The following is a 13,490-nucleotide window of genomic DNA, read 5'->3' as shown; positions in this document are numbered from 1 at the left end:
TTTTAATCTCAGATATTTTAGTTTTCATCTCTGTAAACCTGATATGTTTATGTGTTTTATCAAACAGATACTAAGTTCTTACTATGTTTCAGATACTAAATTTGACAATGTATTTTTTTAAAATTTTATTTATTTACAGTCTTTTTGGTCATGCCGTAGGGCTAGTGGGATCTTATTTCCCAGACCAGGGACTGAACCTGAGCCCTCTGCAGTGAGAGCGTGGAGTCCTAACCACTTGGATGACCAGGGAGTTCCTGAGAATGTACTTTTTATTGCAATGCTTTTTCTTTCTTTCCAGCTTAAAAAAATTTTTTTTAATTTTATTGAAGTATAATTGATTTACAATGTTGTGTTAATTTCTGCTTTATAGCAGTGATTCAGTTATACATACATATACATTCTTTTTCATATTCTTTTCCATTATGGTTTATCATGGGATATTGAATATAGTTCCCTGTGCTGTACAGTAGGACCTTGCTGTTTATCCATTCTGTATATAATAGTTTGCATCTGCTAATCCCAAACTCCCAATCTGTCCCTCTCCCACCCCCTCCTCCTTGGCAACAACAAGGCTGTTCTTTATGTCTGTGAGTCTGTTTCTGTTTCATAGGTAAGTTAATTTTTGTCATATTTTAGATTCCATATACAAGTGATATCATACGGTATTTGACAGTGTATTCTTTTTTAAAAATTTATTTATTTATTTATTTGGCTCCATTGGGTCTAAGCTGTGGCACATGGGATCTTCGTAGCGGCATGTGGAATCTTTGATTGTGGTGTGTGGGCTCTTCGTTGTGGCACGCAGGCTTCTCTCTAGTTGTGGCGCACGGGCCCTAGAGCACAAGGGCTCAGTAGTTGTGGCATGCAGGCTTAGTTGCTCTGCGGCATGTGGGATCTTAGTTCCCCAACCTGGAATCGAACCTGCGTCCCCTGCAGTGGAAGGCAGATTTTTAACCACTGGACCACCAGCAAGTCCCTGACAATGTATTCTTTATTGGTGACACTTTTAGTTAGAAAGGTGAGGGCAAAAGAATGATTGCAGTGGGCTCAAAAAGTATTGGAGACAATGATTATATAAATGGAGATTTTCTTTTGAGGCATTGTCTGTAAAAGGGAGCAGAGAAATGTGGGGGTGCCAAAAGGGTATGGTGATATTATCAGGGAGGTATTTTTTATAAGATGAGGACATTTTATCATATTTATATGCTGATGAAAATGATTTTGTAAAAAAGGAAAAACAAGTGATATATGGGAAAGAGAGAAGGTAACCTTAGGAAATCTCCACAAGAGGGATTGACATTCATGCCCAAGTAGAAAAGACTGGCCTTAGAATAGAGCACAATTAGGTCATTCTTTTCCACAGGAGGGAAAGCAGAGTGAATGGGTGTAGTTAGAGATAGGTTGGTAGATTTTCCAGTGATAGTTTCAAGCAAACTAAAGCTTTTGACTGCCTTTACTCATATTCACTCTATGTTCTGAACAATCCCTGGCAGTGTTCTAGGTGCTATACATACAGCACTGAACCATTTAGATGGTGTCAATGTGTAGAATAGTTCCTGGCACATAATATTCAGTAAATGTTTATTGAGTGAATTTGGGTATATATACTCAGGTAATTATGTTTAGATTTTTGATATTTATGAAACAGCTCAGTTAGCTGCTTAATGATTATTGCTTTGGTTTGGTTGCTTTTACAGGGTTTTGCTCTTTTATAGCTTGTCTCATGCTCTGAATTTTCAGTGAATACAGCTTCACGTATAATATAGCTTAAAGCTTTATATGAAGCTTTAATAGGTATTTATTCTCCTTGTGCACTAACTATATGGACTAAGTCTAATGAGCAGACAGAGAAGGGACAAAGTTTTGATACTCAGGGAATTTGGAGATGGCATCCTAGAGAAGATGACAACAACCGGGATTAGAACAGGAAGTATAGGAGTGCCAGAAGCACATGGGAAGATGAGGAGCACAACAGAGAGGATTTCCTACCCATTAACAGATCTGAAAGAGCAGTTCATAGTCATGGGTGAGAAGTTGAGTTTAAGAACATATTTGGAGAGCTAGTTTATTAGTGAATCACTATCATTTGCTTAACCATTCTTTATCTGTCCCATTTAAAAACAACAACACAACAACAAAAAAATCCAGTCTGTTCCATGTTGTTCTCCAGCTACTCCTCCACTTTAGAGTTAATCTTATTAAAGAGTGGTTCATATTTGCTGTCTATATACTTTCCTCCATTTAATCCTCAGTCCAAGCTGATCTTGCTTTCACTCTCAGTGTCTCACCAAAACCATTAAGATCACCAGGGGCCCATTTTGGCAACTCCAGTTAATGTTTTTCATTTTTTTATCTTCATTGAGCTTCTCATGAGCATTGAATGTTGTTTAACCTATTTCTTCCTTGTCTCCCACTATACACTGCTCATCCAGATTTACTTTGTTTCTTCGGTTGCTCATTTTTCTCTTCTGTCTCTCCCTCTACCATTAAAAGTAAGTTTTCTGGGCATTGTGTTGAGTACTATAAGAGAATACGAAAGAAGAAATGTGTTCTGCCAGTGTGTCAAACATTTGGTTGTGGAAATGAAATAATACAAAAGAAAGAAAAAAGAATTACATGTTAGTGTTTAATTGGATGCACAGCTAAACATGAGGAGAAGTCATTATTCTCCCAACCAAAAAGCAAAGAGAAGAACAAGCATGGTTCTCTTCTACTGTTCCATATCTTAGTGAAGCTAGAAAACCTTATAGGAGTTATGTTTGGCATTTTCCTCTTCATCACACCTCATAGACTGTCACCAAGTCCTAATGATTTTAATTCCTTTAATGCATTTCAATTTCATTCATTTTTCTCCATCTTTGTTGTTACCGCTGTGGTAAGTCAGTGGTCTCCAGAGTGGAAAACATATACCCCAGTGTTGTGTGCATTGGAGAATGGGGGATGGGGGATGAAAAGTTTATTCTTATTTTTTAGTTCTAAAAATGCCAATTTATTTGCTTTTTAATTTTGAAAGAAAAATCAAATACGTACATTCTGCTGTCTCTTGATCCGAATGGCAGATGGTCACATTTTATGTCTGGTATGTGAGGTATCCCAAGAGAAGTTTAGGTCTTTTCAATATGGAAAATTGACAGAGTTGTTTTCATTCATTTGTTCTTCCTAGCTGTGTCATATTGCAGTTTTAAGTGCGCTTGGTTAAGATGATTTACAGATTGTATTAACTGGTTTTAATTCAACTAATCTTCACTAATGCACAAATGGCTTAAAAGACATACCTGCAGTGAAACTACTGAATGAAAGTAACACTAAAATGCATTTCTGACCAAACAAGAAAATGGCAGAGTTGAGATTGTCCTTCTCCTTCATCTGCCACTACAAAGTAGAAACAAAGATGCCCATAAGCAGAAAAAAGAAACAAAAAAGTCCAGATTATCAACAGTAGTTTGAGCATGCATGTTTATCATTAACCTTGCTTTTAGTGTATATAGCAAGTGCCTTGAGATAGTAACTGATGAAACTGAAAGCATCATAATTTGTACTTAGTGATATTTTGAATTATGTGGTATTCAGTTCAGTCCTTAAACATAAATCAGGCCTAATAAAATTTTATTAAAAACTTCTTTGATGTTTCTCCCAGTGTTCTATAACCTTTGTTTAAAAACTCAGTCTTTTTACTCCAATGAAAATGACTGAAATCCAGTACAGGGAGAACACAGAGAAAACATACTAAAATGCATTCCTTTGTCAGGAAACACTATTGAAACAGGCTTAGAAAGCAAAGCTAAAGATTCAAGAACAAATATTAGAATAAATCATGCAGTGTACAAAGTTAGCTATATATAGATTGATGAAAGTGCAGGTGCTTCTGGTAGTATCAGTTTAAGATATTGTTAGATTCTTTTTTAGTTATAAAATACTTGAAAAGCAATTTTTTTGTGTGTGTACCACCACTCAAAGAAAGATATAACAGAAGTTAAATCCTAATGTATAAATAATTTTTCTTCCTCCTTCCTTCATGGAGAACCTGTGTGGCACTCCCAGATACCTTTTATACTAACGCAGAAGTTCACTGATTATTTGTTTAGTGACATAAGAAGTTAGCTCACTTATAAAAAAAAAAAGAAAATAATTCATCAAAAGGCAGTGCTTAATCCATAATGATTCTGAAGAATATCTGGCTCTGACCTAGTCCCCCAAACCACTACAATGTTAGTATTTTAAAATAATCACATCAAAAATAAATGTAGTATCTGTACCTCTCTATCTTGAATTATATAAATGCATAATTCAAGCTAAGAAAAATGAATTAGACATCTCCTTCCCTTCCTTTCTCTCCCTCCCTCTTCTCTCCTTTCTCCCTCCCTCACTCCTTTCTCCCTCTCCCCTCTCACTCTTTCACACACAAGTCCCAAATACATTAGATCTTTTCATAACATATTTAAAATAATAATAATAAATTAAACCCTCTTCTTAGAATAAAAGTGATATCTTAATGAATGAAAAAGTAACTGCCTCAAGCTAGGAAAACAAGATTTTAAAAATAATGTCATTAAGCTAGGAAAACAAGATTTTAAAAATAATGTCATTACTATGTATTTTTTATTGTTGACAAAAACTATGATGATTGTCATATGTGCAACCTTTAAAGACTTAGAATTTTCTAACTTCAGTGGGTTTTGAACCTATTTCCTAAAAATATTAAATCACAACCTTTTAATTTATTTTCCTGAAAACCTGTTTTGTATCATTGAACATTGGAAATCTATTAGCTCAATTTCAACAGAAACCTTTGCATAATTAAGGTATAAATTGAAATTTTGGTATCATGATTTAGTAAGTATAGCACTTCCGTTTGTATAGCTGTGTCTTTGTGATGTCCAGTGAAACCAAATATCAAGCCAGTTTTGGTGTCAGACCTTTGAGGCACTATATATTTTTTGTGTGTGTAAGAAAAGTGTTGTTGTCATTGATAAATATAATTTTTAAATTACTCTAGAATATTATCTGAGCCCTTTAAAATGTCAATATTTTGGTTTTACATAAGATATACTAGTTAAATAACAATGCATACAGTATACATATTTGGGAGATACAAATGCAAAAATTTCTTAGTGGTGGGGGGTACATGATCAAAAAAGCGTGGAGACCAGTTTGTTTAAGCTGTTGTCATCTCCTATTTGTACCACTGCGGTTATCTCCTAACAAATATCTTTACTTCCATTCTAGATTTCTCAAAGCTGTTCTCTACTTAATAGCCAAGGTAATCATCACAATATGCAGATGTGCTTGTATAATTCTTCTGCTTAGTAAATTGCACACACACACAAATCTTTAATATGGTCTATAAAGTCTATAAACGATGTGATCTAGCCTCTCTGGTCCTGAGTCTAATTTCTTAACCCTCTTCCTTCTGTACTTTTTCCTCCCATGGGCTGCCTTTAAGTTCTTTATACTAGCTGTGCTCCTGTTCTTTCTTGCCTTTACACGTGCTTTTCTCTCTACCCTAAACACTTACCTTTCCCTTCGTTTCCCAGTTTACTTCCTACATAACCGTCAAATTTCATACTGAACAGTACCTACTCAGGGAAGCCTTTGTTCATTTTCCCGATCAGGTGTGTGTGTGTGTGTGTTTGTGTTTGTGCGTGTATGTATGTATCTGTATGTGTCTGTTTTGCGTGCACACACACACACAATTGTAAGCTCTTTTATAATGCTGTGTAAGCATTTGCCCTTCATTGTACCTAACACAATTGCTATTTTACCTTGATTTGCATGAGTAGTTGCAAAGATATTCATTGACATTAAGCTCCATGAGGACAAGGCCCATGTTAGTTTTTGCTTAATTCTGTTTTTCCAGTACTTAGATATGTGAGTGAATGTTATATCAAGGAGTTTGGGTTTCATCCCTAGGAAAAACAAAGAGCCATTGGAGGCTCTGTGAAGAATAGGAGTAATGATGACAAATACTAAGATTTGGGCTTTAGAAAGGTCAACTAGAGGCTATAGCTGAGTGAAGGAGAGAGAGACTAGAGCCAGGAAAATCCATTAGATGGCCATTGTAGATGAAGAAAGGTGAGGACCTAAAGTCTTCGCAGTGTAGATGGAGAGGAGAAGGTGTTGCTTGTAGTAGATGGTCTGGAGACACAGAATCCAGTCGCATTGGTAACTAGCTGACTGACTGTTGTCAGAGGTGAGGGGACGGAGTCAGAGATTACTTAAAAGCTCGGGCTATTAAACGTTTAGGCCATTTACTAGGTAAATGAGTATAAGACAATTAGCCTTTCAAGGGGGGTGGAGAATTCTTTTCGTTTTTAATAAGATTCACAGGAGTGACCTCTTGGCCACTGCTGTATTTAAAGAGTGTTTTAGAGTAGCTTTACTGAGATATAATTCACATACCATGCAAATTATCCATTCAGAGTATACAATTAAATGGTTTTGAGTATATTTATAGACATATGCAACCATTACAACAGTCAATTTTAGAACATTTTGGAAAATCCATGGTGGTCCAGTGGTTAGGACTCTGCGCTTTCACTGCCGAGGGCCTGGGTTCAATCCCTGGTCGGGGAACTAAGATCCCACAAGCCACATGGCACAGCCAAAACTAAACAAACAAACAAATAAATAATTTTTTAGAACATTATCACCTCAAAAGGAAACTCCCTACTGTTTAGCTATCAACCTTTTCCCCTCTGTTCCCCTTCCAGTGCTACCCAACCACTAATCTGTTCTCTCTATAGATTTCCCTTTTCTGGACATTTCATGTAAATGGAATCATATCATATATGGTCTTTTGCAACTGGATTCTTTCACTTGGCATAATGTTCAAGGTTCTTCCAAGTTGTAGCATGTATCAGTTCCTTCATTCTTTTTTATGGCCAAATAATATTCCATTGTATAGGTGTATATCATTTTGTTTCTGAATTCATCAGCTGATGGACATTTGGGTTGTTTTGAGCTTTTTTTTTTTTTCTGTTTTGAGCTTTTGGCTACTATGAATAATACTTCTGTAAACCTTTGTATGCAAGTTTTTGTGTGGACATACGTTTTTGTTTCACTTGGTTATACACCTGGGGGCAGAATTGCTGGGTCATATGGTAACTCTGTGTTTAATCATATGAGGAACGGCCAGAATGTTTTCCAAAGCAGCTAGCCACACCATTTTGTATTTCCCATTAGGCTTTCAATTCCTCCACATTCTTGTCAACACTTGTGATTATCTGTCTTTTTGATTCTAGTCATCCTAGTAAGTGTGAAGTGGTTATCTCATTGTGGGTTTGATTTGTATTTCTCCCAGTGACAAATGATGTTGAACATCTTTTCATGTGCTTTCTGGCCATTTGTATATCTTTCTTGGAGAAATATATAGTTAGATCCTTTGCCCACTTTTTCATTGGTTTACTTGACTTTTATCATTGAGTTGTAAGAGCTCTTTATATATTGTAGATACCAGTCTCTTATCAGATATATGATCTGCAAATATTTTCTCCCAATTTGTATGTTGTCTTTTCACTTTTTTTTCTTAGAATATTTTTGTTTTTATTGGCATTATTATTTTATGGTAGTGTCTTTTCACTTTCTTGATGGTGTCCTTTGAAGCACAAAAGTTCTTAATATTGATGAAATCCAATTTACCTGTTTGTTTCTTTTGTGTCTTGTGCTTTTAGTGTCATGTAAGAAGTCTTTGCCAAATCCAAGGTCATTAAGATTTGGGCACTACATTTTCTTCTAAGAGTTTTGTAGTTTTATCTCTTATCTCTTACATTTAGGTCTTTGATCCATTTCAGGTTAATTTTTTAATATTGTCTGTGGTAAGCATCTGACTTCATTCTTTTGCATATGGCTGTTCACTTGTCCCAGAACGTTTTGTTGAAAAGAGAATTCTTTCCCTGTTGGATGGTCTTCACACCCTTGTTGAAAATCAGTTGACAATTGATGTAGGTTTACAGTTTTTTTTAACACCAAAACTATATTTTAGCTTAGATACTGTTTGGATTTCTCTTTCATAGATAATTCTGTCATTAAAGGAAGATTGTGCTTATTTTTAAGTAAGCTGTTACAGATGTTAGGGATGTTTGTGTAATCTTAGTACTACATTGTGTACCACAGACTTAACCTAGAAAAATGCACAATTTGCACTTGTGAAACAGCTGTTCTGATCTTGAAAGTTGACTTTGGAAAGTCATGTTTCTTTCATGGACACTGACATTTTGGTTTTCTTTTCTTTTCTTTTTGGCTTTCTTTTTACGGATGCTTCCTGAATGCCAGGCACTGTGCTAGTATAGGGCTTACAAAGAAGTATATAAAACGAGTATGGAAAATCTCTTCCTCAGTTTGCTAATTGTAAGATCTTGGGAGCAGGGAGAGGAAGTAAAATGACATGGGAATAACATAGTAGGAGTTGCTAGTTCATAAAAGTGGTATATTTTGAGTCTATATAGTTTGTACAGCTATTTTCACTCTAGTATATGGTTATTAGTATTACTTTTTAAAAAATAGCATTTTCTTAAGACCAAGAATTAAATTGGGATATGAGTACCATGGATGCTGCTGAATAGAAATGAATGATAAAGAAAGACTTACATAGCTTGATGCTTTTTGTATTAAGCTCTGGGAAACTCTGTTATTGACCACAAAATTGCTGAAGCTGATCAGATGTAATCATTAAATTCTTTTGGTGTTTTTTTCTTTTATGCATTCTTAGGAACTCAACGGGATCTTTCATTGAATTAGCTGGAATTGAATAGTTTAATTTGAAGCATTTTTCTCTAATGAACCTTTTTCTCTTAATGTCACTATATAATTTTATGTCCCTTTTTCTTAGGAGTCTCAGCAGTCCAATTTTGGCCCTGGAGAACAAAGTGAGTATTTCTTTTCCTTTTGGTTTTCAAATTAAGCTGTTTGTTGCACATTCATTTCTCATGGTCACATCATGTATTTCTTTAATAATTCTTTTGTGTGTCTTATCCCAGTTTTAAAAATTTTTTTGGCCACACCACATGGCATGTAGGATCTTAGCTCCCTGACCAGGGATTGAACCTGCATCCCCTGAAGTGGGAGCGTGGAGTCTTAATCACTGGACCACTAGGGAAGTCCCTTATCCCAGTATTTATGACCTGATGATCAGTAATGGGTTGAACTGAATCTTGGCTTGAAAGATGAATTAAAGATCATTGAAGATCAAAATTAACTGTTTTTACTAAGTATTTGAACTAATAGTTCAGAGTTCATGAATTCAATTTGATGGGCACCTCATAACCCCAAGAGCCATACTTCTGTCTTTCCATCTCCTTCATGAAGATACTGGGTTCTATTATGGTAAAACTCCAGGCAAGAAGGGGTCATTTTAGCTTACCATGGCTCTTCTCTTCCTGTATCTATATTTATCTGTTCTTCCTGGGTGTTTTTGGCTGGGAAGAAAGTTTGCTGTCTGCTACACAACCCCCCTCCACCTCCACTCTCTTGGCCTCTCAAAGAACTTGAGGGGAAGATAGCCTTGGGGAATTCAAGTGTGATTCAAAGAGTTGATGGCTGTGTGAACTGGTAGTGGTAAGGTCAGGAACCTTGCAAATGTCTGGGCTTCACCATATAGCTCTCTAACAAAACAAATGTTCTTTTGCCAAGAGCAATAACTTTTCAGATAGATTTACTCTGGTCATAAGCTATTTGGGGAGATTAATATGTGGAGCATTTTAATCCTTAAAGTTGTCTTTAATGATCTTAAAGCAGGGACAAAACTAGAAGAATATCCATTTTAAGGTTAACAAACTTTTTATGTATCTGTTTCTTCGTTCTGCCTTAAAGCTGCAGTTACAGGAAAAAAAGGACCCAACGTTGTTGATATACAGTAAATAGCTAGCTGTAGGCCAGAAAGTTTACATTTTCTCTTAAAATCTTTTAAGAATGTCTCATCCTTACTTCTCCCCTTCCCCCATTCTCTCTCCCCAAAGCTCCCTATTGGCAACCGGGCTCATAAGCTGCACCTACTCTTTATTACCTGTATTTTTCACTTAATTTATTTTAGAACTGTTTTTGTATCAGTATAAAGCTCTAGTTCATTATTTTTAAAAACAAAATTGTGTTATATTGTTGAAAGTATTGTAATTTGTTTATCTAGTCCCCTGTAGATGAACACTGGTTTCCAGTTTTTGCTGTTGCAAACCATACTATAATAAACTGTATGTGTGTGTCTGTGTGTCTGTGCGTTTATGTATTCCTCTAGATATACCTGTAAGGTAAACTCCTTTCCTTATAATTGCTAGGTCAGTGGATATGTGTATTTACAGTATTGGTAAGATAATATTATCACATTGCTCTCCAGAAAGATTGTATGAGTTTATAGCCCTACCAATAACATATGAACATGCCTATTTCCACCAGTGTTTCATATTATCGCATTTTAAGGTGTTACCAACTTGATGGATGAAGAATTTTATCCCAATTTTTTGATTTATATTTCTTTAAGGTTATATTGATAGATACTTTAAAATATAAATAGCCATACTATAGTTGCTGATTTCTGCATTCCTTTTTGTTCCAGAAAGATATAATCCTTCTTCTAAAACTTCCAATGGACACCAGTCTAAATCGTAAGTTTATGGCTTAGTAAGTTTAATGTTTGTCTTTTTTTGCTAAAAGTCTAACTGTAGTATCGATATTTAGAACAACACTTAGAAATATGTACTTAATCTTTTAAGGCAGGGGTAGGCAAACTTTTATGTAAAGGGCCAGATAGTGAAATAGGGGCCAAATGGTTCCTGTCTCAGCTACTCAGTTCTGCAGTTGTAGCTTGAAAGCAGCCATAGACTATGGGTGTGGGTATGTTCCAATAAAACTTTCTTTACAAAATACGTGTAGATTTCGCTTGTGGACCATAGTTTGCCTACCCCTGCTCTGCGATTGCAATTACACTTTTTTCTCATCTTTCAGAAATGTGTGTGTGTTTGTGTGTGTTGATAGTTTGTTTTTAATAAAAAAAAACACATGAAAAAATATAGGATTCTTCTTAGTAAGCCCTCCATTTGACCACTAAGTGTAGAATATTAAAGCAACATAGTTCATACTGTCTGAGTTTTCCTACTTTTATTTTGTAGGTAGACCCAGGAATATATTGGGTTGGCCAAAAAGTTCATTTGGGTTTTTCCATAACATCTTATGAAAAAAACCTGAATGAACTTTTTGGCCATCCCAATAAATCAAAATATGATAGGGTTGTATATTGGATGATAATAAATTCCGAGCTTAAAGAGTGAACTAACAGGGCTTCCCTGGTGGTGCAGTGGTTGAGAGTCCACCTGCCGATGCAGGGGATGCGGGTTCATGCCCCGGTCCAGGAAGATCCCACATGCCGCGGAGCGGCTAGGCCCGTGAGCCATGGCCACTGAGCCTGCGCGTCCGGAGCCTGTGCTCCGCAACGGGAGAGGCCACAACAGTGAGAGGCCCACATACCGCAAAAAAAAAAAAAAAGAATGAACTAACTACTGAATTCCTGAGACCACAAGTTAACCCAGTGATTAAAACAAAATTCTAAAGAAACTGACCACAGTGCTAGCTTTATACCATAACCACACTCTATACTGATAACCTCAGCCTCTTCAGCTAAACATAGTGCGAGCTGAGAATGAAAGTATATGAATGCAAGGAGTTTAGCCTCACTGCTGAAGAATTCAAATTATGTAAATTCCTATTTATCATATTTATTCATGGGCAGAAAACTGATGGGAGCTTACCATGTATGTGCATATCACTTTGGTTGCTGACAGAACAAAAGCATGAAGGACCTTGAGCGGTCTGGTAAAAGCTTTGACATATTCACATGTGTAAACAGGTTCATTGAGCTGCCATTATTAAAGCATAAGGACTGAGAGAATTCAGACTAAGTACATTTCTTTACACGAAATCAGTCATAAAGATGCACTAAGCCCTAAAACTCTTTTTCTCTGTTCCACTTAATTGGTCATCCTTAGAACACTTTTCATAATTCTGTAATCATGTGGTTACTTTGTTTCAAGGTGATCTTTTATGTGATACTCTGAATTTGGGATCAGATTTAGAAACTCAGGTTAAGCTTTGAGGGGAGAGTGTAAGTAGTTGTTGGAGTGAAATATTTCCTTTCTGCTGATTGGAGACTGTCGTGAAATTTTAAGAAGAAAGGTAAATGGAGCTAGTGGTAATGAGAAATTAAACATTTTCTAGTTGTAGTTCTCCCTAAGCTTTTTTTTGTTTTGATTTGGTTTGGTTTTGCGATACGCGGGCCTCTCACTGTTGTGGCCTCTCCCGTTGCGGAGCACAGGCTCCGGACGCACAGGCCCAGTGGCCACGGCACACGGGCCCAGCCGCTCCACAGCACGTGGGATCCTCGTGGACTGGGACACGAACCCGCGTCCCCTGCATCGGCAGGCGGACTCCCAACCACTGCGCCACCAGGGAAGCCCTTTTTTTGTTTGTTTGTTTTCGTTTTTGCTTTATCTCCCTAAGCTTTGTATTAATTTTTCCTTTCTTGTAAAAAGGCAAGGAGTGTTTTGTGGTTCATTACTCAGTTTTTAATTTTGATTTTATGGCCTTAAGGAAAATTTAAATCCGTAATTTTACTTTCAAAAACTAATTCCAGAAACTATCAACTTACAGTATTTATTTGTGTTTTTGATCAAGGAAGATTTGGAGACTGGAGTTTATTTTTAATTTATACATTGTTATTTCTCTTGTATAACCAAGGTTCTTACCCAGAATTGTTACATCTGCAAGGATCGGTCGTCTTTCATAGCAAGGCATTTATGAACTAGAATTTTGACTGTGTGTTCTGGTTTTCACAGTCACCCAAGTGTACATATCTCTTCATGAAACATTGGGGACAGTGAAAGAGAATTGCTGATGCTTTCATTTTATCTTCCTTCCTTTTAGGAGTTATATTTCTCTAGTGGACTGTTGGGTATGCGTATGGTCATTTGTTTTAATAATGGAAGAGTTTGTGTGTATGCAATTAGAGAAAAGCTAGAGATAACAGAAGTGAGTATAAGAGTTTGTGGAAGGTAGCTTTTGTTTAATTAGAAAAGAAAGATGAATATTGTACATATGGAAAAGTGAGCTTCCAAAACTGTTAAATTCCACCTTTCTTAATTTTTTACTCTAGATGTACACCAAACCAGATAGAGTAAGACTTGTTTTCTTTATTTTTCAAGTAAATCTTTGGCTACCACAGTGATTATTCCTAGAATTATTGGTAGATATTTAATACTCTGGTATGCCATGATGAAGTTCCAAAAATAATAATCCTTTCTGCCTTTTCCTTTTAGTATGTTAAAAGATGACTTAAAACTAAGCAGCAGTGAAGACAGTGATGGGGAACAGGTGTGTCTACTACTATATAATTTTGCCGGTTTCATACAGTGTTTTCATTGTATTTTAAAAGAATTATAATTGAATAATACATATGATTCACTTATTTAAAATAAGTTCCTTCCTGCTGTCTGACACTAAATGTTACAGTT

General features: G+C 36.0%; 1 protein-coding gene across 1 annotated transcript in view; it reads left to right on the top strand.

Moving 5' to 3' along the window:
* Positions 1 to 13,490, top strand: part of AFF4 (ALF transcription elongation factor 4) — a 97,725-nt gene that overhangs the window by 52,251 nt on the left and 31,984 nt on the right. The window contains exons 6-8 of the mRNA XM_081230592.1: positions 8,828 to 8,864; positions 10,544 to 10,592; positions 13,296 to 13,350. Of these exons, the coding sequence (XP_081086718.1) occupies positions 8,828 to 8,864; positions 10,544 to 10,592; positions 13,296 to 13,350 (141 nt within the window). The remainder of the gene's footprint in view (positions 1 to 8,827; positions 8,865 to 10,543; positions 10,593 to 13,295; positions 13,351 to 13,490) is intronic.

This window comes from Mesoplodon bidens (genome assembly GCF_964165515.1).
Source record: "Mesoplodon bidens genome assembly, chromosome: 4".
In the NCBI taxonomy this organism is placed as follows: Eukaryota; Metazoa; Chordata; class Mammalia; order Artiodactyla; family Ziphiidae; genus Mesoplodon; species Mesoplodon bidens.
This window is presented reverse-complemented; position numbering and strand designations above follow the sequence as displayed.